The following is a 27740-nucleotide window of genomic DNA, read 5'->3' as shown; positions in this document are numbered from 1 at the left end:
CAGTATTCCTGTCTTCACAATTAAGCCAGTATTCAAAGGCAACACAGAACAGCTCAAAAAGCATCTTTGTCCACATGCCACCTTTATGTACCCCTTTTCTGTTCCTCTGCAGTGTGAGTCAATGTGTCCAGTGACAGAACAAGCAGCAATGGGCACAAACTGAAATAGAGGAAGTTTAATTGAAACATAAGGGGAAAAAAAATGTACTGTAAGGGTGATTGAACACTGGCACACATTGACCAGAGAGGTTGTGGAGCCTCCATCCTCGGAGATATTCAATCCCAGCTGGCCACAGCCCTGAGCAACCTGCAGTTGCTCACCCTACTTTGAGCAGAGGGTTGGACTAGACGCTCTCAGAGTGTCTGCCAGCCTTAGCTGTTCTGAGTAAGTATAAGCTGGACCAGCGCCCAGGAGCAGCCTCTAACAGCACCTCTGCTGGCAGCTACTTCCATATTACCCTTTTCCCTAGCTGGAGAACATACAATGGACCTCATCTCCGCCAGGAATACCTTCTATTTATCTACTATCCATGTTCCCATCCATGTTGTTTGAGTACTGCTTGGTTTTTAGCATGTAGTTTTCTACCATCATCTAGCCTCAACATTTCTTCAAATGGTGATCACAGCCAAGCACATATTTACTTTGTAGTAAATGGTGCTTAAAGCATTGGAGAACAGGGACCACTCAAAAAAAAAAAAACCCAAACAAAAAAACAACCAAAAAAACGCCCATAGGCTGGCTTTGCTATTCTTTGCTCATTTTCCTTCATCCCATTCACTCCCCACTTCTGAACTTCTTCCAACCTGTCTTTGTGTCTCATCTCACTCTGATTACATGTAAACATTTAATTATTATGACCCACCTTCTCTCCCACCTCCTACTCCTCTCGTCCTCATATTTCTTCCTATGTCCAGTCTCATTTCTCTCTAAAATTCTCCATGGGCTAAACCACAATCTGCCCTCACAAACTAATGCATTCCCAAACCAGCATGACCTGCATATGGGCAAAAATTCGTACAAAAGCAAGTAAGTGTTTGCCCTTTGCACATAAGAAACTAAAAGAGAAACTCTTGAGTTCTGTAAAATAAAGACTTGTGAAGCAAATGTAGGTGTAGACTGAACATGGGGTTGGGTCTCTGCAGTTTACACCTTTAAGACTGACTCTTCTCTTCTGCCACTACCCTGACCTAGGAGCTGTGTGCTATTCCTGCAAGCCTTGACCCCTATCAAGGTAGAGCCCTGGCAGCTGTGATTTTCAGCTCTCCTTTCAGCTCTAATCCATTATTAGTCTCATTTCTCTTCAGCCTCTTTCCATTTTGTCTCTAAGCTGTCCTCTACTCAGCATCTCCCTAGTTCACCAGTTCATTTCACTTCATGCGCACCACATACATGTGCACTCAAGGAGTGTACACTTCTTTTTGGGTGAGGGAGAGTGGAATACAACAGGTACTTATTTACAATCACTTTCCATATATTTTCACTAACAACAGGCATGAGGCCTCAGATAATTTTCCTGTGTTAATAATATCCATCAGTATAGTACTCTGAATCATGAAAAGCTCTCAAGTTAATAACTCCCTTTCTGCCTCAATCATTACAGCTGAGTTTGAATTTTTGCAACCAAAGGAGAGCATAGTCAAATGCACCATGTCATCACTAAAAATTCCCCAGCTTTGGATTTGAGATGTGTCCCTAAATCCTTTGTTATATATGGGGCATATTGTCCCCTAGCTTGTTCCTACTGCAGAACCAGAGCTACGTTCCTCTCTTACGTCTTGCACTTTAGGATCAGACTCAGGAAAACTAGTAGCAGACAGAAACAGAAACCTGAGACCTACAGACCAAATTTTATATAAATAATAACAATGGAAACCTAGAAATGCCTAACAGTAAGTTCTGATAGGGTGACATGCTTTAAGAGACATCTCTTTTTCTTTATTGGAACACAACAGAATGGTGGCATAAATATTTTAAGATCTTTGTAAAATCCCCTACAAAAATTACTTTCACAGATCAGTTTATAAGAACTCTCATTCTTTGAAGTACTTAAAACAATTTGCTCCTTCAGGCTAAGGTCCTTAGAAGCATTAACAACTCTATCTTCCAAATGTACATGTGATAAGTAACTACTACTGCCCCCATTATACAAGTGATGCACCTGAGACAGACAATTTGTATGATCTGCCCATGACTGCAGGGACTGGAATGCCAATGTCAAACAATAAAAATAGTTTCTTGTGTGTGATTCAGATGAGCAATATCATCGTTGCCTTTACTTGTCTACTCACTAAAAATACTGCGGATTTGAGCACATTCATTTTTTTCTACATCTTATCTTACAACACTGACTCACATGAATTAATCCCTCTTTTATATTCTGCTCATTGACTAAATAATGAAATGTTCTGAAGACATTAAAGGATCAACGCCCACAGAATCGGCATTTGGGTAGGTACAACAGCACAAAATCACTTCTATAGGTACAAATGGAAACTCAGAAAGTTCAGCATTTCTGTGACTTGATGAAGGTCAAGCAGTTAAGCATGTTCCCAAGCTGCAAACTGATCTTCTTAATTATCTGGCAAACAAGGTAAAATTGTCCAGGAAGCCCTCGCTCCAAGCTTCTTGCAGACCAATTTGAACATTAGATAATATTTGTCAAACTACATGTCTTTGCTGAAGATGCAAAGCTTTTATTTTGTACTTGGTTTAGAATTAAAAGGAGTACAAGCTCTTCTAGTCTAACTGCACTTCATTCTTCTCCTAGTCTATAAGCAACTCAGTTGCTTAAGCAAGATATGTGATAACACATGAGTTAGAACAGCTCTCCCTTTTCCCATATCAGTACTTCAAAATACTCGTTTAGAGTCATCTAAATTCTCCAAAATCTGAATGCCCTGAATGAAGCAGGGTTTGTTTTGAAATCCCACGCAATCACCTCGTCTCCCACAACAACGTGAAGTCAAGTAAAATGTATTAAAGCAGAGAATACAGTGACCATTTGCTATATGCTTACAGACAAATAAGACAGAAAACATTCTTCCTGCTGGCCCTAAAGTTACATCCAAAAGAATATGCAAAAGCCTCAATAATGGTCATGTTCAGACAGAACGGTAAAGCACTCCACTCTTACGTGGACAGCACTGTCATTTAAAGTCATGTAAATATGATTACTTGGGTAAATAAGGGTTAAAGTCTTTATATTGTCATGGACGCATTGTGTCAGAATGACAAAATTGTTTTGTATGGAGGCTTTTATCATGCAGTTATACAGTGTTTCTTACCCAAACTGAAATACTGTAAGACAACTGAGAAACATGCTGCAACTGAAGATGAGTTTCAAGCTGCCCCCTCCTGGACTGTCTTTTGGACCAAAGCTAAAATGTAACAAGAGTTTACAAGCAAAAAAAAGATAGTCAATGACACACAGAGAAGAAAAAATATTCCTCAACCGTCAACGTGCTCCTGTTGGAATAAACAATGCTTTTAATTAAAAAGTTTTCAAGGAAGTTCATGGCCCAGCACAAAAGTTATAGAAATCACATGAGAGAAAAAGCTATCATGAAGTTGGAGAAAATACCCTGTTTTGACTTTGACAGGCAAAATCCATAGGTGTGTTCATAACTTTTAATCAGCTTGGTGAAAGAGCACAGCATCCTGACTGATAGTCCAAATATTAAACTCAAAAACAATGACAAGCAGCTAGCAAGGGCTTGAAGGAAAGGTAGCATTTTGGGGCGTTTGTCCTAAAAGGGACACTGTTTTCTTTCTTAAATCAACCCAATCTCATTACCTGATCAGAGAAAGACAAACTCTGTACCCTGAACTGCACAGACTTGAAAGACTGTGAAAGGGGTGAAGCATTCATAGTCAGGACTTATGTTTAGACATGGTAGGTAGTTCAGAGAGCACTTGAAGAAGAAGCACCTTCCAAAACGTGACACCCAAGCCCACAGACATGAGAAGATAGCTGGCACTGCCTAAGTACAATGGTAATTTCAGACTGTTTGTTCCCTTACCTTTGCACTACTGCACACAGCTAAAAGCACTGACAGAAACTTCATACAAACATTCAGAAAACCCCCTTGCATCCCAAAGGGATTAAGTACACATATGTTTCCCTCTACTTCGGACAGATTCTATTTGTTAACTTCTTAAAAAGACAGAAGGGGCTGCTTTGGAGAGGAGTGGGTTCTCTCTCCTTTCTGATTTTGGTAAAACCTACAGAACTCCATTTATCTCTACAGTAAAACAGATGTGATAATACTCTTGTCCATAACTATCCACTTACAGCTTTCCTAGCAAGCAAGGAGTGCTAAGGATATTGCCTTGTTGCTGGAATAGGGACACCCTGTGCTACTACAGTTCAAATCAGCAAAAATGTTTTCATCCTTTTAACTGAATTATGCTATTTCAAACTTTATCCACTGATTTATCTTCCATCAGTTTCCTCCATACTTCCATTCATGCTTAGTGGCATGCTGCTACATTAACATTTGCAAACTGTGTATCGGGTTGGTTATGCTGCAACTAGTTGTTTATTTAAATTTATTTTTAAACACAGGAGGTAGAATAAAACAGGACTAGAATTATTCTTCCACAAATCCTCCCAGGGAGTTCACAAACCTTCCCCTGCCCTCTCTATTCCAGTTCCTTTTGTTATTTTTCAGTTTCATAAGGTGGTTAGATGGAGTCAGAAACAAACACAAAATGGTAAGAGCTGTCATGGCAGCCTTCAGTGAATTCCCACCATAAGCACATTCACATCCTCCAGCAAGCAAGCAAGCCAAGGTGTTTCCTGAGAGCAACCCACAAATCTTAATGAATACATTTAAGAAATGAACTGAAGCTTTCACCATTTATGCTGCAGCATCTTGCAAGGGTCTAAAAATCTCACCTCCAGATTCAAGCAACCAAAAGCAGCTTTTCATACAAAGCTGTTATCAACAGACTCTGTATAAGAAGATGTTTAAAATGTACACAAGCTGGGAAATAGCATTATGTTTCACCAGTTACTCTGATGAATTTTGCAATGGAAGTCTGGAAGTCTAGCACAACATGAGAGTTTATCCACCGAGCAGAAAGAACAGTATTGGTTTTCTGTACTAGCCCTGTTTCAAGTCTCTTCTAGCACAGATTACAGACCAGTTCTGTACTAATACTGTTCCTGAAATTAATCATCAGAACCTGCTGTTTCCACTAGCTCTAAAAGACAGAGTGAAAAGAAGCAAAGCAAGAACTAAAATAATTGCCTTGTACAGTGCAACCCAACTTCAACCAAAATCCAGAACATCACAAACAAATTGTTTTTGTTTTGTTAATGGCGGTGAAAAAGTGCTCTGCTTGCCCTCCTTACCTGCAAAAACACTTTATTACTACCATTTGGAAAGGTAACTGAGTGAAATTAACATATCCCAACTTGTCCCCTCACCTTAGATATATAAAATCAAGAGAGAAGCCAAAAGATAGGGCAAGTTACTTTTATACAGCTCTTCAACAGATCTTGGTAAGAGATTGATCAGTACTGCCAAAGTCCTGGAAGCTCCCAGAGGACCTGGTGCTCCCTATCACATAAACTGGACTCTTTTCTGCTCAGTACAGTAATGGAAAGAAGACAATGGGGGCACATGAGCTCTGTGGCAGTCTCTGCAGCTCTTCAGCATGTGCAGTGCTTCCAGGTACGGGCAGCTCTGATGCAGCACAGCTCAGACACAACCACTTGCTCCACATCTCTTTCTGGGGATGCTATCACTGTCACTCCCACACTCCAATCATGCTCAAGATCTTTACGCACAGAAGGACTCAGCAAGGACACAGTCTAAGAAGTGGACAGATGATGGCCATGCAGAAGATGGGATAAGCTGGCATTTAAAAATATGAGGCATAAAACAATGTCCTCAAGAAGCTGCAGATGCCTGCTGTGAACCCAAATGGGGGTGAAAATTTCATCCCTTACATAAAGACATTTCCTATGGGACACACAGTGCTGATTGCCTATTTACACATTTCTTTTTCTGATTATCAGTGGAACATTTTTTCCATGTACACAGTTACATGAAAAATACCACTGAGTGCCAGTTTGACTGCTCCAGTTACTGAGTGACTATTTTGGTTTTTTCCAAACTGCTTACTGAAAAAGGGTGGGGAGACATTTAATGACAGAGTGTCTGAGGTGACCGTGTTTTGTTCTCACAAGGTAACAGTAAAATGAAGCACAGCCTTTTTTGCATTTCTGCCTGACGTAACTCAGGAAGTTCCTTCTTATGAATGCAAAACATTCACTAATATTTTGGGGAAGATTTGGAAAAAAAAAAAGAATTTTTAATCTTGTTTTATATGTATTTTCAATGGTAATCTGGATATTTCACTCCTTTCCACTTTCCTACTAAGACTGTTTATTAAACCACCAACTAACTATAACACAATGTCTGTATGCTAAGTTGGGACTAATTTTGCTGTCACTGAATTCAATGGCAAACAACTCAAGGGGTTCACAGGTAGCTGGCTTGATCTTTTTGTTCAGAGTTTCGAAGACACACATTTTAAATGTATTGTACTGATCAATACTGACTGCAAAAAATTTCTCTTCACCTTTGCCTTATTTTCCTCATGCTCAAATACCCCAGGTTGCTTATCTTCTGTTATGAATTCTCAATATATACTTATGTTGCAGGCTTTTCAGAGCAGGTAGTATTTTATTATTAGTCTGGGTATTACATATCGATTTGGTGTTCTAATCTCAGGTCTTTAAATATTGCTTTAATATAAAATTCAATAATACTGATGATGATAAATGAAGAGGGTGTTTCTGGGACTTTGGACTACAGATAGATCCAGAATGTGAAGCTCAGGTGTGAATGCAAACTTTGGAGAAGTCTGAGGTTCACTTCAGGGACAACTGAAGGCCACTCCTTTCTAATGAAACATTCAAGAGTTATTTGTAGCTCACAGTGATATTTCACCATTACCACACATACCATGCCCATGATTAATTTTTGAAGGAGTGTACCTGAACTGTGAACTCATTTTACTGATCTTCCTAACCATGACTGTTCAAATTTAAAAATATACACCATATATGAGGTTGCTGCCTTTTCATAATTTCATCTAGTTACTCCCCCAAAAGTGTATCCTTACTAAAATATGGTCTACATGGACAATTCTGCAGCAAAAAACTACTGAGTTCAAAGTTACTGATCAGGCAAGAGCATTATTTTTGTGAGAGAAGTTGTACCTGAATATGCTAAAACATAACCACCATGTAAGTAGCTTCCTGGAAGGTAACTTAACATGTTACCACACAAAATGCAACTTTGTGCATTCTCCCTCAGGGTAGAGTTTGCTTCCTAGTTCCTCCAATAATGTCGTGTTGAAATATTTAATGCAAATTTTGATAAAACCTAACAAGCATTCAGCTTTAAAAAGCTAACATCAAACACTTCTCATCGTTGCTTGCATTTAGTTTCCACCTACTTCAGCTCTCTAAATGCAATTCAGAAAGCTTCAGACACAAATAAAATTTAGGCTGAACTGTTGTTCAGTCACAGGAAGTTTTTTCTAGACTTTCGCCAAAACTCTGCAGCTATATCCTGCTGGCTCCATGTTGCTAGTCAGGATATTTCACAATGATTGTCCTCTTTTAATGCTACCCCAAAGAGCAGAGACTATGTCATATCAGGAGGAGGTGAAATAAAAGGTTACCATCCCGGCAACCTGTCTGCACCGACTACATTCCTGCTCTGCTCAAATCTCATTTGTTCCAGGAATTCTTCTCTAAACAGAACACAGAAACACAAAATACACGGTAGATATCTCTGAAAAAAACACTGGTCAAGAGCAAGCAAGGTTACCAAAATATACATCCATGTGGTACGATGTCATAAGCACAGCTGAGAGGAAGGACATGAGGTTAACAGGAGCCTGCTACAAGATTACTCACCACTCTCTCCACAGACCCTCATATACACATCTTAAGAACAAAAGCTCAACTCCTTTAGCACACAGCAAAGCACCTTCTAGTCCTCCCAACAAGACAGCAAGTGGTTTTTTTCTTTTTCTCTTTTTTTTTTAAATACAATTTCACCACATGGCCAGACACAGACTGATGATATCAGTAAAGTAGTACAGTAATGGAACTGTTGCATGTACCTCCGTGTTACACATACCTCCATCTGGCTGTAAAATAAATAAATGAATAAATGGAAGGGCTGAGATTTCCCTCTTCCACAGGGACATAAGCACTTGCCACTGTCTCCAGCTCCTACTTCCCAAGATACAAACAGAAGCTCAAGAAAATGCATCTGTCAGAAAGCACCAGTATGACAGGATCCACTGCAAATGCACCTTCCGCTCTTGCCATTGTTTCCCCTTGAATCTATCTCCTTAACGTGACATTGTAGTGTGGTCTGAAGTATCTCTTACATACAGCATAGATTCTCATCAAATTGTTGTAATCAAACTCATATCAGAATAAATTTCATGTCCTATCTTCTTCCTACTTACACTGACTCAAGTAATATTTTACTCCAGGAAGTGTCCCAGGGGCCTTTGCAGCAGAAGGGAGAGAAATGGGATTTGTCGTAAGAAAAAAAGAGAAGTAGAAGAGTTTGATTCAAAATTCTACACTCTGTCTACATCTGCTTCTGCCCTTACTTACCTGATGAATTAACAAAACACCAAATGTGATGGCACTTAATCTAGGTATTTTGACTGCTCTCAGTGTAGAAGCCTGTAGTATCAGTTCATACAACCCACAACAATTCTGGAAGATACAAAAAATAACCCTGCTTACCTTTCATCCCAAACTTCGAGTGTCTTCCAAACTTCAGAATAATGAGCATTATTACTAAGCCAGTGCACACCAGTGCTGCAATTCCCACCACAACATACACCTAAAAAAGAGCACACAAACAGATTTGCTTGTTTTGTTCTTATGAACTACCTTCAAAGATATTCAGCATACATTCAGATTAACCCAGTTAGGTAAAGAGATTCATTTCAACTGGGAAACATTTGCACTCAGATCAAAGAGTACAGAAAACAGCCACTTGTTGAGGTTTCTTCTATCCTGCAAAGAACAGAGAGTCAGACACCTTTGAGAACAACTTTTTCAACATCCTGCACATTCAAAGCAGGTGGGAGGGAGTGCACATCACCTCTTTCCCTTCCAACAGAGTGGCATGTTACAAGAAAACAGATAAGGAAAGCACACAGGAAAAAGAATTTTTACTGTGAGGGTGGTTGAACACTGGTACAGATTGCCCAGAGTGGCTGTGGAGTCTCCATCCCTGGAGGTATCAAAACCAGAGTGGACACAACCCTGAGCAACCATGCGGGCCCCGCTTTAGGCAGGGGGGATTGGACCAGAGGATTTCCACAGGTCCCTTCCAACCTCAGCCATTCAGTGATTCTGTTATCAGACGAGACAAGACTGTCCAGGATCCTATCAATTTTTTAGCACAGTGTCCCAACTCACAGTCTGCTCACTGGTTTGTGAACACACATGGTCTCTACTGCCCACTGCTTTACTGAGTCACTCATGCAGGGAGGCTGCAATATCAACCAGGCTGGCCACCCACTACCGGTTTCCAACAATTCAGTTCAGAAGAGCATGAAAGGCAAGGCAGCAGAGGTGGCCCATCAGTTCAGCTACTTATACTAAAATCTACTGCAAATTATTCGATCAAAAACCTACATGAAATAATGTTTTAAAAACATACAATTAGAATTTGAAAGTTTATTGCAGCACATCCTCCCTGTAAGGAGGAGCTGACTCCAGGACTAGAATTCAAACAACAATCTTCAAATTACCTTGGATGTCTTTGTTTTGTAAACAAAGAGTTGCTCTCCTTGGCTAAAATTAGAAGCAAAGTCTTAGGCTTAAAAATTACAGTTAGTTATTTGGAAAAGCATGAAACAAAATAACTAGCAATTTTACTTGGACTGAAAAGTGATTCACTCTTTCAAAAAATGGGGGAAGGACAAGAGTGGGGAGCACTGATTTTGGTTTTTTTTCCTTTTTTCCTTAGTTTTGATCACAACACAGTAATACCTCTGGTGGTGTGGTAGCTCAGGGTCCTATTACAATCTCCACAGTTTTGTGAGTTGTATAGCCAGGAAGTCCGCCAAGATCACATATCAGGAAACAATGTATATACTTACAGTGATGCTATCTTCATTCTCTTTGTTGGAAACATCCGTAGAAGTGATTTGATTACTGTTATTTGTGGTGTCTCCAAGATCATTGGGCGTGGTTTCATACTCTTAGGAAAGGAAAAAATGTTGCTTTTATAATTTCGTAACCTTAGAGGGGAAAGGGTTGTCTTTATTATTTCTGCTTTTTAAGATGGTAAGGCCATTAACAACTCTTGGGACTCTGAGCTCTTTGGAAACAATACATAATTGCTAATGTAGCTGGAACGTTTTGGGGGGATCCCTGTGGCAGCTAATTGAACAAATGCGTTGTGACGGACAAACTTGAAAAGAGAAGCAATCTACACCAGCATATCTCTACTGGAAAAACTAGAGTTAAATAAGAACTCCATCCATAAAGCTATTTTTATGTGCTTCTGACTTCCTATTAAAAATGAAAGACTGCCCTCTACCCTTAACTTCTCCAGCCTTGTATTCAGCCAAATATAGGACAGTCTTAGAAACTAGCTTGGGGACTTTTGTTTAGCTGAGGAGAACTTGGCAGATGAGTTTTTAGTTAGTTTATTACTACCAAATGTGAAATAGCTGTTTTTCTTCATCTAAAAAATAATACAAAATACTGCTGTATGCACAGAAGTTACAGTTTACCATAATAAACTGTCATACAGGTAAACCTTTAAAAAATTGAGTGCCTGAGATGGTATGAAGAAATTTGACCTATCAAAATAATTCCACTGACAGGTCTGCAGCGGTGAATTCAGAACTATTCCATCAAAAGAATGAACGTGTCTTAATTATTTATAATTATTTAAAAATGAAACACAGATATTTACAGATTATGATTTCCTGTCAAAATTATTCAAATGAGATAAAGAAAATTAAATAGTATACATACGAACTTAGAGAAATGTGCATTAAAGTAACATATAAAAATGCACGTATTTTATGATTACATCTGGAAAGATACATAACATTTCAGTTTTATCACTGTAATGTGTGCAGATGAAAGAAACAAACAAGGAGAATAATTGCATCTATTAAAAAATGCACCTCCAGCATTGTAATTTAAATTTGCAATTAACCGCGCATTTCTTTACACATTTCGATTAAAATCAGTGCCATAAGCCTACAGATGGAATTTTAACTGTGAATCTGAAAAAGCAGAACACAGAGGCATAGCTCTCACTAACTAGAGGCAGGAACTCTTCCGACCACAGAGCTGCTGCTGAACATGGGCAGGGAGGGCCTGCGCCTCAGCAGAGTTTATCTTCTTTAGCTCCCAAGCGCAGTTTGAAGAGCTCAGCCAGCAATGCTAGCTGCACTGGGCTTTTGGTCTTCATGCATGCATGAACACATTTGCTTCTGCAATGTATTCAGCAGGCTGCAGATTTTTTGGTATATGAAGCTACGCAGCTACCTCTGGCACCAGTGCTACAGTCAGTACAGTCAGGTTGTCTGATCAGCTCACGTAGTCTATTTTGGCTCTACACCATGCATGCCAAAGGATAGAACTCTTTCAAGCCAAAATACATACTATGTATACAGAGCTTTCATGAGAAACAAAATTTAATTTCCTTGTCTTTTACTATTTGAATTCTCTGACGCAGCACTGCATCTCTATGCCTATAGCTTCCTATGCTGCAAGGTTAGAGCAGCAGCAAGAAGCAAACAAACAGCACTCCTTACCCTGGGCAGCACAAACCCCGCCTGAATGGCTCACCTGCGCAAGCAACCTGGACACTCAAATGAGGTGCTGTTCAGGATGCCCACCACCATGACTACACGCTCTGACACAGCAAAGGACGAGACTTCTGCTTCATTCATTTGCAGGCAGAGCTGGCTTTATTAGAAGTACCTTAGCCTACAATATTGGGACCCTGAAGGACTAATGAGAACAATGCAGAGTGTTTCAGGTCTGGTCTGTGAATCGTCTGAATGCACTTTTATATTAAAATGGGCAAAAGCTAAAATAGGCCACGTCAGTATGCTGGTGTTGCGTTGCCATTCCCTGCTGTATAACTGTGAAGCACTTGCATTTGAACTAGTGCCAGATCTTCAAAGCCTCTTGAAATGGGCGAGCCAGGCAAGTAAAACAGGCGCAACAGCTATCCAGCCAAAACTGGGTGATTCCGACTTAAACAAATTCCTGTTCATTTCACTATGAAATCCCGACATAGACACCAAGCACTATGACACAGACAGGGTCACGCCTCTTGACTCATGCTGTGTGGGACTTGTATCGCTTCAGGGCCAGGTCCTCCGGTGCCGCGTACCTCACGCAGCCACCTGTGACTACATCAACTGCGGTGAATCGCAACTGAGGCTGGGCAGTATTTTGCAGCCATTTCACAAACAAGGTGCATGGTGGCTAGGCTACAGACAAGAGCACAGTTATACCAGCACCGGGGGGGTCACTCTGCACAGTCCTCTCGGGGGTTAGCTGATACGGGGCACGTTGTCTCTTCCATGTTCACAACCATATTAGAAAAAGCAGCGTGGCACAAAGACATGAACTCAGAGCCAAAGAAGCTGGCTTTCCATTTGATTGACTGCTCAGCCCAAGATGAGTCGCTTTATTTCTCTCAGTTACTTCCCAGATGGGGCCAGGACGGCCTCCCCTCTCTGCCTTTTCCAAGAGGTGCAGCAGAGGTGAGCTGGAGGCACTAGTGACTGCTCCATGCTTGCGGCAGGCAGTGCCCCATGCAGCTGGGACTCCCCTCAGCAAACAGGACATCACGCAGCCTGCTGCAACCTCATCAGTTCTCCTGTTTCCCGTCGTTCACTCAAAACGCTTAACGGAAAACATCTGGCAATCACCTCACACGGAGCACAGGAGACAGAAAGTCAATTCCCAACAGACAGACTAAACCCAGCTACGAAGGCATTTGCTCCACACAGAGGCGTACTCGAGGCCGGGGTCCCCTGCCCTCTGTCGCCTCCATCTTCTGTCTCCTCACTGCCCGGCTATGGGCCCTGCTGAGCTGGGCCCACTTGCAGACCCGTGGCCCAGGCTTGGCCCCAGGGCAGTGCCCAATGCCTGGGGTTGCAGCTGCTCATGGCCCCCCCGGCTGCCCCACTCCTGGCTGAGGCGGTGGGACGGGCCTGGCTGCCAGGGCCTGCACAGGGACCCCCACGGGGAGCCCCTGGCCCTGAGCTGCCCCAGCACTTGCAGGAAAGCACCTTGGAGCTCCCATTAACTTTACCCACAGCCAACAGACTGACGGACACACAGATGGTGCCAGTGCCCAGCTGGATCAAATCCCCTGCCGCTACCTTTACACTTTACACTAGGCACATCTGCAAAACGATTAGCACGAGGCTGTGAAAAATGCATTTTAAAGGGAAGACTGCAGCAGGGGGGAGAAAAGGTGGGGGTGATGCTTTAAATCTTCCTTCCAGCATAATCTAAGTTGTGGGTAAACAGGTTAGCATAGAGATAGAGCAGTCTGAAAAAAAGTCATGAAAACCATGCAGTCGCTGGAGGGAGCTCATCTCCGAGGTCCCACTGTCAGTCATCCAGGCAGCGGTTCTCCAAAGAAGTGTAGCAGTTCCTAGACTTTCCAGCCAGCCTCATTTATTCACCTCACTAAGTGGACTTGAGAATTTGGAATAATTAGGGAAACACTCTGGACTACAAAGTGTTTCTCAGAGCAAGCACTGAGTCACTGAAACAAAGATCAAAGAAAGCGGTTTCAAATAGCAGAAAGAAAAGCCAGGAATAAAAAGGAAGGCTGCTTTCATCAGGACTAGGTCTTGCAGGCTGTGATCTGCCAGCGCAGCTTGAAGTGCACGTCTCAGCAGAAACCTACCCAAGTCAATCGAAGCACAGCACTCACATAAAGCCATACACAGGCATCAGGACTTTGATAAACAGCTCAGAACCAAAATCTTAATGCATACAGCTTATATAATACAACATAACTAAGAAATTGTGCAAACCATCACTGCCTTGCCACCCCTCAAAAAAAAATAATTTGGAGAGAGAGGGAGGGGAAGCTATCCTTTAGTATTTCTAAGCACTTAAAGCCAAACTGATGCTTCAATTGCACATTTGCTAAAGTTTAATGACATGGAATGGAATCAAAGCAATAACATTTAAATCAGCTTAAGGAAACTTGAGTCATGGGCCATTTCATCCAAATAAAAATTACTCCAAACAAGATCCAGCTTCTGCTGGAAGCTAAAGGGTGTTTGGGTATGTTGGTTAGGATGGACTTTCCTGCTCACCAGAAATATACCAGAAGTATTATGTAAAACTGTCCAGTTGCTTTTCATTCTGCAGCTTCTATTCTAGTGCACACTGGCTTTCACTAGGTACAGAGCAAAACATTTCACCTAACTAAAAAACTAATGTGAACACTGTGTCATCAAATCTTCTGGCACACACTCAGATATCACTGAGTTGATGGTCTGCTTATGCAAGAGAGATTAAGGGAAGGTACAAATAAGTGGACAGAGCAAAATAAATTGCCTACAGGAAAATTTACTTGTGCCAACCTCATTTTTAAGTGGGATTTAGGGGTACATTTTTGTAAGCAAAACAACTATTGAATCATCCCTGAAAAAATAAATTAAGTTACATAAGGAGAAATCACAAACTCTTTTTCCTCCAAGAAATGCCTCCAAAAGGTTCACAAAACCTCATGCCTGTGAGCTACATCAGACAGCTGTCATCCTACAGGATCAACTGCAACCATTTGTAGCAGTGGATTTATGCTTTCTCCTAATGTGAATCAAAAGCAGCAGAGTGAGTAAAACATCATATTACCCTCATGTATCTTAAATAATATAAGGCAGGAGAAGAACCAAAAATACAAAGTACCTTTTAGAATTGTGTTATAATCTGTGCCATTTCCATTTAACTGAGCCTGACATTCAATTTAACTGAGCCTGACATTCAATCTTTTAATGGTTTCAGTTCCTTCATTTCTATCATTAAAAGAAAAAGGAAATCAAATATATACCATAAACGTCTGGATCCACAATTGGGCCACTACCTGTACATGGAGAAGAGAAAAAAAAAAAAAAAAGAAAAAGCTTTGTAAATAGATTGCAAATGCTGAAAGAATAAGAGTTTCTTTAGGATTTTTTTAAGAGTTGGCATGTTATTTGCAATAGAAATGATCAGTACCTACACAAATGCAAAGCAGCATCAATATATTGCAGTACTTGTTTATCAGGTTACGTTTACAACCATTTTAGAGCTATTCCAAAGGTTAATATTTTGCTTCATGTGAACCAGCTAATGCACAGGGCACTAGCTCTGGCAAAGGCAAGTATATTTCCCAACTGGGCAAAATTCTTCTTTCCGCTGTTAATGTATATCTGGGTAAGTGCAACAATAACTATTCCTGTTGAAAAATCAATGGTAAAATTTTCCCTGACCTGTGGAAGCAGACTTCAGTGAGCATTAACAATCACTGACTTTTACCTGGTAAAAAAATTTTGCTGTTAAATCACTGTGAGAGCAAATAGGTTTAGCTGTGAGCTGGCAAGTTAAGGGCTAGAGGTAGGAATGACCTAAGCAGCATTATTTCATTGTAAAAGGATGCTTTCAAAAAGCCACCTGCACAGCTGATACACAAACAGAACTCCTACCAAAAGAGTCAGATGTGTCAGAAGCCAGCCTTTACACAAGCAAATGGATACCCATCTAGTCTACACTTTTTCTAAATTTTATTAGTTCCAATTCGCAGCTTTTTCTAATTACTGCACATATGTGAGGCTGAGCACATATGTGAGTATAACGCACAGAACGCCCACTGAAATTAGCATATATCAGACTATTCACGCATTGAAAGATACTTGTGTTGTATTTCAACATAGCCGTTCATTCTGGTCTATAATGTGTTTATAGCATAGCTTGTGTAGTAGGCTCCTAATCATAATCATATGGAAATATAATTAACAGATAGTTAAAATCTCTAAAGATGAATCAAACTTCAAAAAGCATAATTCCATTTTATAGTATTATACAGTAAATTCATAGCAGTGGCATTACACTGGCATAAATCCACTGTAGAAGTATGACCAGAACATCATTGTTTCTGCTTATATCAACAGCGTGAGAATCTGCTGAAATACTGAACACAGTTGCAACCTATTTGCAGAATGGCAGCAGATAATTAGGTTTATTTTTAAATGCATTTGAAGACAGTCTAGTATCCAGAGATATAAGTTAATAGACCCCGTGAGAACTGTCATGTCAATCTGCAGAAACAAATAACAAGTGAAGAAAGCTTGTACTATCATTCCTCAAGCAACTTCTGACCAGGCGTTTTTGTCCATAAAAGTTCATGGATTCAGTTTTTCCGGTATAAAAGATTCATCTATTGAAAGACAGTATTTCTAATTTACCTTCTGCAACCTGAAGCGGGGGGGGGGAGGGGAATCCCAGGCTTTTATTCCTGAGTTAAATGGCAACATTTTTGTTACCGTTTACTGGAATTGGGATAAAGTAATCAGATTAGTTTAACCCTTAACTCCTGCCAGGGATATAAACTAGGAAGTCATCAACTCCATTCAAATACCTTTTATATAACTAAATACTTCAAATAAAGTTGCAAAAATCAAGATGCTGGACTAACACCAAATTTCTGTTTAGTATTCGCTACATAAAAACATATCTACTCAATCATCAAAATATCAGTTGAAAATATTTTAACATTAAACTTCACCACAGTAATTTTGCATGTCTACACACAATTATTTTCAAGGCAAACACAGAATGGCATTGTTGTTTTGGTCACTGCTAGAACAGGTGGTTGTGTAAATAAACTATTAAGAGACTTATCCTATTCACTCAGCTTTATAAACCACATCAACTACACTTGGTTTGCTTGCTTCTTTCTTCATAAAGTCGGCATTTTCAGAATAAAGCAGCAGCAAAAGACTCAATCCAAAAACATACTTCTGCAAAACAGACCCATGTTGTTATGCCACATAAGCAAAAAGCTACCTCTAAGGCATATTTAACATATTCTTTTACTTTGACAAGATACTATGTGACTTGGATTCCTTCAGCTGAATTTTAGAGTAGCAAGCTGATAGATGAATAAGCTTAATTAAAAATACTTATTATTGGTAAAAATGTCTCCCACATTCATTAGCTGTTCTGGATCAACTATGAGAACAGCCTCCAGAATAAAACATGAACATTTCTTGCTTGCTGTTTGCTGCAGTGTAGTCTCAAATAATCAAGTCATCCTCAGCAAGAACAGCTTCATATGAATCCAAGAACTTTAGCAGATTAAATCAAGTTAAAAATCTAGCTAATAGAATATGAAATTTATTCTTCCAGGCCTTCATATTTAAAACAAAGGCTTAATTTACAACATTAACTGTGTTATCATTAACTCAATCCAAATCCCACTGTGGTACATGCTTTCCTCCCCTTTCTGCCTGCATCCTCAGACCAATGAAAAATGTTCTGCAAGTAGCATGCTGGAAGTTGAGAGGATCTTTGCACTACTCATGTCTTCATCACATTTGATGCAACTTTGAAAGTGAAGTATTACACTGTTGACGACAGAACATGCTTCAGACTTAGTTGTATTTAATTTAGATAGACATATGGATTATAGGTGAGGGTTTTTTTTTTTTTTAATTTTATTTTGGTTTTTTACCTTCAGACCATTTGCCCGTAAGTGATGCAATAACCAGAGAATCAGTTTAAAGCTCAGTGAGCATACCCCACCCCATGAAATATCAGGGCTGGTATTTAATTCAGTCATGAATGCATGGAAATGAACATAATACCAGGGCGTGGGCCTTAATCTTTATGCTTCATTGTACAATATGTGGGCCAAAAGAAGAAACTACACAGTAACGACAGCACTGAAAAAACCTTTCAAGGGTTTGAAAAAGCCTGACAGTGCTTTAAATAGTATTAGTTTAAAACAAAAATTGTAATACAATGCACAGAGGATTCTAGTTTTTTAACATTTGCTTTTATGCCAGCTTAAGTGGAGGAGACAACAATGTTATGACATTTTCTAAAGCTCAATGCCACTATTCTTATAGAAAAAAAAATATTGAGGAGGTTAAGCAGATAAGCAATTTCCCCTGTTGTTAATTTTTAAGACTTGTTTGGTGCCATCCACTATGCACTGATTTCTAAAGTAGTTACATCCTGTCTATACATAGTCCAGTTTCCTCTATGCTCTTTTTGTGAAGCATAATCCACCACAGATCTTGGGAAATGCTTAAAGAACACAGCACACATTACCTTGGGAGACCTATATTCCTTATGAGTATGAAGTGGATGGAACAAATAAATAATGCTGTCTTTCTGATTTGGAGGATACCTACAGTTCTATTTACTGATTTAAAAGGCCACAACTGGGAAATTTTCAGTGGACAAGGAAGCATAAAGGAAAAACAGAATAGTAAAAGGGATTTGGATCAAACACAAAAAATGATAAATCCACCTAAGTGTACTAGAGAAACTGTTATTCTGTTAAGAAAATGAAGCCAGGTTCATATTAAATAATCAGGGTGTAAGACAACTTCCATTGTACACAGAACATCTATCAGGTGAACTGTTTTAGTGACCTGTTATAATGCAGTATTAGAGATCATGAGCATGCCAGTAGCTGAAACCATGGCATGTTTCTGTAATGAGTCTGTTTAAAGAAGAACTCCAGAGAAAAAAGAGGAGAGGAGCACTAAGGACAGCAGCAGTAAATAAAGCCTGGTTCTATCAGCTCTTCACCTTCTCCTTCTAAGGGTGGGAAAGAAAAAGACCTGCCATCTCTCTCCCTACAGCAGACTGAGCCGATAGGGAAAAAATACAGACCATATTTATACTGTCTACAGCCTGCAATGTAGGAGAGAGAATTTAAATATTCACTTTTTTTCTGCCAGATAACATTAGCACTGCACATTGCTGTTTGAAAAAAGAAGGCTACTTATATCCCATGGCTAAAAAGCTGAAGGTACACACATGCTCATATTTTCAGATATGACTGTGCAATTATTTGCACAAAAACATGCCTTTATTTCCACTCCAGCTGTGCAAGGTCCACTCAGATTTTCTTCCACATACAGCAATATGCTTATATGTATGCCTTCTTACTCTCACAGTCACTTCACATATGGTTTTGAAGACGTGGCAAAAGATCAAACCACAGTGAACATCAAACACTTACAGTAGTCCCTGCAGTTCAATGAGTTAGTCCACCTTGAGCCTGCTTGAGCATTTAGGAGGGTTGAGGCAGAGCCTTTAGAGCAACTGAAGATGCATATATTTAACAGCAACCATCTTGAGCACGGATATTCCTAGGCATGTAGGTGCCCAACCTCCACCGAAACAAATGGGAATTGGACATCAAAATGCCTGTGAGGACCTGAGACCTTGACCCTCCTGCCTCTTGGTTACTTGTCTTCTCTCCAGCTCCCTCTGGTGTCCTCAACAACATATTATCATCAACTCACTGGACTGCACTATTGATTTTGCAACAAGGCACTAGATGCTATATAGGCATGCCCCTCGACCTTGGATACACTGCCTAGTTGCATTCATATGCAGTGCAGAAAACTTACAGAGTGGCTGAATTGGCACTCAGTGCTTTCCAGGATCAGAACTGAGGCTTGAGAAAACACTTCAGAAACAGCAACCTTTAACTAGTCTTAGCTGGCACTGAGGATGGTTACTCAAAAGGAAGGTTTACAGAGCACTAGCATGGCCTTCCTTTAAGAAGCAATAAACAAGAAGAAAATGCTCAAGAAAAACATTATTTTACAACTAATCTTGAAGACATTCATTCAGAGAGAAAAAAAAAAGCTTCCTCCAAAGTAGTTAAACTGGCCAGGAGTACTGCCTCCATGGTCTCATAAATTTCCAATTGCTAACATAAAAAAAGTATTATACTTACCATCCCCAGGCACTGACATGAAATGAGCATCAACACGTTTTTCATCCTCTCCGTACTCATTCTTTGCCAGTAAGGTATAAGCACCATTGTTCAGGTGGGTGGGATTGTCCAGCTGAAGGCAGCCATGGTATTCACTTTGATTGATAACATGTATTTTAGTACAGATGTATTCAGACTCATTCAGTATAGCCCCTTCATAGAACCACTGCAGCGTGGGCTTAGGGTTCCCTTTCACAGTGAATGGAATACACCAGTGGTGGTCTGGGGTTGGAGATTCAATAAACGTGATATTTGGTGCAACTATATTGAAAAAAAGAGTGAAGAACATCAGAATATTTTGAACACATCTTTCTTACCTTCCCTCCCTCCCCCAAAGTTATCAGGGAAGTATTTTTCATTCATCAGTACAGAAGTATGTTATTAGTAAGAATGATACTTATTTGGAGGATACTCACACAGGAGCCCACCTGCTTTGCCTAGGGTACTATGTTTATAACTGAAATGAAGCCGTTCTTGAGAAAGAAACAAACTAGTTTCAGACAAAAACTGAATACCTGATAAATCATTTAAACCCTGTAAGGTGTGGGAAGTTCAGTTACTGCATCACTGAGAAGAGCAAGAGAGACATTTTAGCTTTACTCTGCTGCAAAAATGGTGCAGAGGAGTGCTGAAGGAACATAACAGTACTGAAAATATTTAGAAGTTGGCCAAAACAAGTAGTACTGGAAATACATTCAGCTAGGAATCCAAACTTTCAGATTATTTTCTTCACATAATCAAAGCCAGAAGAGATGACTTAATTCCCTGGATTCTTCTGTCAGGGAAAGACAATTTTCTGCTATACATTTTCTCATTCTTTGTTCAAACCTGCTAAATGCCTCAAGTTTACAGACTTGGTCTGTTTCCCTCAGGAGATTATTCCAGCACCTTGCCCATTATTTCACTATTGGGAAATTTTCCTTGGTATTTATTCTTAACTGCATCCAATTTCATCTAGTTATACTACCTTTTATCACTCATAACAGTGCCAAGCTCAGAATCTCATTTACACTGTTCAAACATTTCTAGTTTATGTTCCTTCCTATAGCTATTACATATCCAATTTCAACCTAAAAACCTACATCTACAGTAATTTTTCTAGTTTACTCTGCCATGAGCACATGCTGAACAAAGTTTGCCATCTACAAAGCGTTCCATTCCCATCTTCAATTAAACAGAGGGTTGCAACTTGTGAAAACATGCTGTCTAGTTCACATAAAATGAATTCAGGCTGGAGCTTAGATCTAAGAAGCGAGTGCCTCTACACTACATGTCCCTTCCCCCTTCCTTGGGCCTGGCAAATAAGTGTATTATTCAAAGCTATGACAAATAAATTTACATCTGGCAGTACTAATGTTGCAAGCGTGTTATTTTTTGAACAAAGCAGTCGTTGCTTTAGATAATGAGAACTTAAACATTTGTAGTCTCTTACAATTAATTCTATGAGCCTTTTGATGCATTCACACTTAACTCCTAAGACATTGTATATGTACATGCACACCGTTAACAAACCTTCCCACACTGACAGTGCCATTAATTATTTTGGGTTTCAGACCTTTACTTACAGATTGTTTTAACTGGAAGATAAAATATTTAGAAACACAGTTTTTGTAGTACGCAGGGCTGAAAAAACCACAACTGCTGGTTGGGCTACTCCCAGGATTAACTGCAGTAGATAGTTCACATGCTTAGGGACTTTGCTTCAACAACCTGCATGCCCAAAAAATATTTATACCCAAAACAGTTGCTGCCAATGCAGTTTGGCCTTGGGAGCTGTATGGAGGCCTGCATACGTACAGAATACCGTGAGCTCGGCAGAGGCTTGGTCCTCTCCCACAATGTTCTCTGCTACGCAAGAAATCCACAGTCCGCTGTCCATGGAGGAAACGTTCTTTATGGTTAACGAGGCAGGGTTCTTACTTGTGTCACTCTACAGGCGATCAGAAAAACATGCATGTGTCAACCACAGCATAAAGAACAAGGGAGAGGGAGGGAATCACTGGCCACAGCCAAATGGCATTTTTCATTTTCCCTTCTTGTAGCTGTACAGTCCACAATTAAGCAAAGCCTTACTTTAGTGTCTTATCCAGACACAAAACACCTACAGAACCAATTGTAAATGTCAGTAGCAGTGGATTCAAAGCTCCAGAAGTCCTGCTACAAACACTGCACTCAACCATTTTTCTGTCCTGTCACCTTCAGTTTCTGCCTTTTTAAACAGTACACTTCTTACCCTCTACATGAATGTTCTTTTCTCTGCCCATACCCTTGTTCATCGCTCACTTCCACTTCATGACTGATTTCTACGGTCTATCTCTGCTCCCCTTGAACTTTATTCTGTTCAGTCCTTTACACTTCCTTTTGTCTCTTTCCTTTACACTTATGCTTGACATCTCTTCTACTGCTGCCTTCTGAGCTCTACTGTACCTTGACAACAATGTGTTTTCTCCCTCCTCCTGAGCCAAATTTGTCTTGAAAGCTTCTTCTTCTCATGAAACCTTCCACAAGAAATTACATGCCTTCTACTACCTAAGCTACTGCCCAAGTACCGTTTCATGTGTCTATGCACTGGCTAATCAAGGTAAGAATTATGATTCTTAGAAATCTTGATTCTTATGATTCTTAGAAAGCTCAGTGCCCATTTACAGCCTTAAATGCCATATTGAATATACAGCTATGCAACACTCAATAAAGCAAATAGGGCTGAATTACAAAAAAAAAAAAAAAGAAGCTAGCAAAGCTAGTTGTTAAAGATTCTGGTTTTCTTATATCAGGCCCTTCATATGATCTCCAAATAATTACTATTTCCATACTTGAATTTTTCATAAAATGCAAGACTATTTTCTTAAAATAGGAAAGAAACAAAAACACATTCAGAAAATAAACAAATAATTAGGATCATTTTTAAAAACTACTTTTGAGGCACTTTTCTCAGTGTACATATACACTTCAGTGCTGCACAGAATACAAACACACTGCATCTGTAAAACCACAGTGACTTTCAGTGGCAGTCAATGGGGACATGTGGGAACACCCCTGCATAGAGTCCTGTGCAACCAGAATTTTGAACCCAAGATGACACCTTAATTCCACTTAAATTGAATGTCATTTTGATTTTACTGTGTCGGTAGGGAGGGTGAGTGGAAAAGCAAACACCCCATTACACATTTCTCTATGCACAACTCTCAGAGGTGAGCAGGGCTCAAAGCTGGACTGAAAGTAGAGGGGCTTAATCGCAGGCTCAGGGCTGAAATCTAACACAAGAAAAATCTAACCAACATCAATTGGATTATACATCAGCTTAAAAACTGAGTGCATACAGTTAGCTTTGCAGGACTAGAGTTTAGTTTTAACTTTTGTTAACATCTCTGTAAAACAGGAAAGAGAGAGAAAACAGGCAAAAGCAGCATAGGAGGTGAAGAAAAGGGAGGCAGAAACTGAGATAAGGAAGCGAGAGAAAGGAAACCAAAAACAACACTTGCAGCAAAGGGAAGGATGGTTGTGAATGGCAAATGAGGTTTAAAAGGCACTCGTTCTTCTGCTACTGAAAAGACTATTGTGCCCCACGGCTAAGGTTGTAGCTAGCCTATATGACGAGCCCCTATGAAATCTCAAGATGAAGTTATGCCAGGACAAAATATTTCTGGAAAGCTTGAAGCAAACTGACCAAGGCATTTCAAAGATAGGAGGGTTAAAAAATGAGATGATCTCACTTTTTGAACCGCATCCCACATTTGTTTTGGCTCATAACTCAAAAAAAAAGAAAAAAGAAAAAAGGAAAAAGGAAAAAGGAAAAAGGAAAAAGAAAAAAGGAAAAAGAAAAAAGGAAAAAGAAAAAAGAAAAAAGAAAAAAGGAAAAAGAAAAAAGGAAAAAGAAAAAAGGAAAAAGAAAAAAGGAAAAAGAAAAAAGGAAAAAGAAAAAAGGAAAAGGAAAAGAAAAAGGAAAAGAAAAAGGAAAAGAAAAAGGAGAAAAAGAAAAAGAGAAAGAAGAAAAAGGAGAAAAAGAAAAAGAGAAAGAAGAAAAATAAAAAGAAAAAGAAAAAAGAAAAAAGAAAAAAGAAAAAGAAAAAAGAAAAAAGAAAAAAGAAAAAAGAAAAAAGAAAAAGAAAAAAGAAAAAGAAAAAAGAAAAAGAAAAAGAAAAAGAAAAAGAAAAAGAAAAAGAAAAAGAAAAAGAAAAAGAAAAAGAAAAAGAAAAAGAAAAAGAAAAAGAAAAAGAAAAAGAAAAAGAAAAAGAAAAAGAAAAAGAAAAAGAAAAAGAAAAAGAAAAAGAAAAAAAAAAAGAAAAAAAAGAAAAAGCACAGCTTGGCATAGGTTCCCCAAACTGTTTTAATTTCTTGTTCTTGATGACGACTGATGCCTTTGGGTAGTTTTACAGATTGGAGAAAATTTTAAAAATAAAACTAGAGCTCTGCAGAGCTCTTCCTTATAAGAGCTGGAAGACAGGCTAGTCAAATTCTGTACAGGCCCAATGTAATGACCTCAAGGAAGAAAGTACAAAGACTATGAGACTCCAGAGGTCCTGTCTCTTCCACACTGCAGGAACAGTTTTGGAAGTACAAATCCCATACTTTGTACAGATCAGGAAACTTTAAGCAGTCTGCAACATCATGAACATAGGAAAGCCAAAGCCATAAAACTGTAAATAACAGAGGGTCTTGCCCACTGTGTAAATGATGGCAATTTAAGAGGTCACCAGCTCCATGTTGAAGATCTGCTTATATGCCTCTCCTTATCAACACTCCATCAGAAAGAACTTAATCATTCTATCTTCAGTGTGCACATAGTCTCAACTAGGGACACAGAATACAGAGATCTCAGAAAATAGAATTCCCCCCTGCCTAGATGATTTTATTGAGGAAACATCTTCATACTTCGTTAAAAAAAACAGCCATTCTTTTTAGTAAAACCTTCACTTCAATTTCCACAGCTTTCTCTTGTTGCTTTGCTGGTTGAAAGAAAATTAAACAAACCACAAAGCATTTACAACCAAATTCCAACACATGAAGGTTTTGGCATGAAAATATAATAAAATTAGAGACACAAAGCTTTTTTCATTATTAGGGTAGATTTTTCTCTGTATGTAGGTATCAGTGATAATAAGAAAGCCCTTGTGTTTCAGTACCCCAATTTACCACATTGCTTCCAAAAATTTACAGTACTCTAATTTACAAGTGAGCATCCAAAAAACAGAGTGCAAATCAGGGTCTCAAGAAGCAAATGTCTGCCATTCTTCAAAAGCACTCTGGCAGTCACCCTGGATTGAAAATAACTGGAAAATAAATGTAATCCCCACATTAATTTTCTATTTCATTTTTAAAATAAAAAGTTAACTAAAGCTAGACATGAACCTTCATTCCATCCTTCAGCAGGTATCCTCTGTCTCTGAATTGTCACTTATTTGAGTATGAAGCTTACCTCATGGTTTGAAACAAGATTAGTGAGCACCCAGGACACATTAGGGGGTGGCCCGCCAGTAGTATCACAGTACAATGTGATGCTCTTTCCTTCCACCACGGTGATGTTGTAATTGCTTAAGTTTGCTGACGGCAAGTCTACAATAGAAACAACAACCAAAAAAACCCGCATGCATTTGTAGTTGACAGAAATAAACACCACCCAATTCTAAGCAAGCTGCATAAATACAAGCAAAACCACCACTAAATCAGATGTTCATTGTGGTCAGTTACTATTCAGTCAGGGAGCACAAACAGCATCTTTGGAAACATGTAACTACAATCTTTACGCTGCTACATAACATTTTTCTGTGCCTCCTCCGCTTCACATCCTAAGAAAACATTACTGCATGTGGAAATATATTAAGCTAATTATATAGGGAAAAGTTTCAGGTGGGCAAATGAAGTTATCCTAACTTCAGTGTTTAACTTCAAATGGAAGAAAACCCTTCGCTTATTCTTTAAAATGGGAAATACAATTTGTCTCTTTATAAGAGCTGCAAAGCAACCTCTATTTCCCATGAACTGACACTGTGGTATTTCGACCGCTCCACAACACTAACAGGAAAATCCCATTAGCTCCCAGTATCACACAACAGATTGCAGCCCTCCCTCTCATTCAGACAAACAGCTCACAGAGAGCAGGGCAAAACCTAGATCTGAAGTACAAAGTGAGGGAAACGGAGCACTGAACAGATCAAACCAGAGAAGAGAAAGGACAGAAGAGAGGGTTAGCAATTGCTCAGAGGTGCTATCCAAGCCACCTCAGCAGACTCTGCTATTGCCCTCAGGGAAGCAGAAAAGCAGTGAGATGTTACCACTCACCAGGAAATAAGCCCAGATTTTGCAAGAATCAGGACCTCCCCTGCATCTCACAGAGCTATAAATCACTCTGTATCTCATTCTTCAGCACCCAAAGCAAAGGGAGCTTCCCGAAGAGTCAATATATGCTGAATGTTTACAAAAACACAAGGAATCATAGACTGCCCCTCTTCAAAAATAACGCCAGCATTATCAACAGACTTCAGGCACAGACAACCTCACATTTCACATTTATTTACATAGCAAACACTTATGCAACGTTCTAGAAATATATCTTTTTTAAAAGATGCTGTGCCATCATTTGGAGCTGCTACACTCTCTAAAAAGCCTTGGCCTCCTTTATGAGGCATTTCTCATCAACTGTTCCAGGCAAGTTTTACTTGCAATTTATCATTTCAAATAATCAAGCTTATCTGCTGTGCTGGATATGTATGCATACAATTACTTTTCTTTTTTCAGAAACAACGGTTCTCTTTGTTTTGTTTTGTTTTTTTAGTTAAGAGTACAGTAGTTTCATCATGGACTTGCAGGTATAGAAGTTTAGCAGAGGCTTTTCTGCTTATGTAAAAGGTTCTGTACAAACAATTAACCATCAAATCAGTGTGAACACATTCATATGTTTGCTAGAACTTCAACAGAAGCTCTATGTACTGGAAATCTCCCTTTAAGTTTAATTAGTTCAATAAATTTAAATGAGAGGAAGTAATACGAAAGAGAAGACAAATAATTTTCCAGGCAATGCTTTCTTGCCTAATAAGATTTGAAGATCAGCGCAAGTATGCAATAACCGCTTAGGCAACTCTCCCAGTGCTTTAAGTAGTGCTGTAATATGATTCCTGTTATAGGCATCATGGATTTCTTCTATTGTGTTCACTTTATAAATCATATGTTGAAGTTTATTGAGACAGAGCTGGACAGTTGGTACGCCTTGATGCAGTAATCTGTTAGCGAAGGTAACCATCTGCTCTCACCTGCTGTGAATTCAAATCTCAGCAGTGTCTGTCAACTAGCTGAGCAGGAAATAAAACTAATCCTAGGGAACATTTGGATATTAATTATGCTGGTTAGGGAACAAGGAGAAGTAATGAGATCATTTGCTTTATAAAGTTACACTTCCACACCACCTCTGAAAACCATTCCAACTACTCTTGCCAGACCTGAACGTGCAAAGAGATTAAAGCTCCCCACTTCCTGGCCCCAGCACTTGGGACAAAGTCTATATGACAGATTAGCTTTTCACTATGCAAGCGTGTACAGTTCCTACCAACACATCATTTCACATGAAACCTCTCATGTAAGCAAAAATAAAAACAATCTTTGGTCCCTTAGAGCTCTCTTTTAATAGCTGTTAAGTTCTGAGACAACTTGTTCCTGCAGTGTGTTTATTTACAGGAGAGG

General features: G+C 39.4%; 1 protein-coding gene across 7 annotated transcripts in view; it reads right to left on the bottom strand.

Moving 5' to 3' along the window:
• The window catches only part of NTRK2 (neurotrophic receptor tyrosine kinase 2), a 208409-nt gene that overhangs the window by 139815 nt on the left and 40854 nt on the right, over window positions 1-27740 (bottom strand). For all 7 annotated transcript variants that reach the window (XM_069776835.1, XM_069776828.1, XM_069776830.1 and 4 more), the window contains exons 6-11: window positions 25483-25619; window positions 21864-21996; window positions 20028-20327; window positions 15117-15149; window positions 10162-10262; window positions 8792-8891 (exon numbers count right to left, since the gene is read on the bottom strand). In XM_069776835.1, coding sequence (XP_069632936.1) covers window positions 8792-8891; window positions 10162-10262; window positions 15117-15149; window positions 20028-20327; window positions 21864-21996; window positions 25483-25619 — 804 coding nt within the window. The remainder of the gene's footprint in view (window positions 1-8791; window positions 8892-10161; window positions 10263-15116; window positions 15150-20027; window positions 20328-21863; window positions 21997-25482; window positions 25620-27740) is intronic.

This window comes from Haliaeetus albicilla, chromosome Z (assembly GCF_947461875.1).
Source record: "Haliaeetus albicilla chromosome Z, bHalAlb1.1, whole genome shotgun sequence".
Lineage (NCBI taxonomy): Eukaryota > Metazoa > Chordata > Aves > Accipitriformes > Accipitridae > Haliaeetus > Haliaeetus albicilla.
This window is presented reverse-complemented; position numbering and strand designations above follow the sequence as displayed.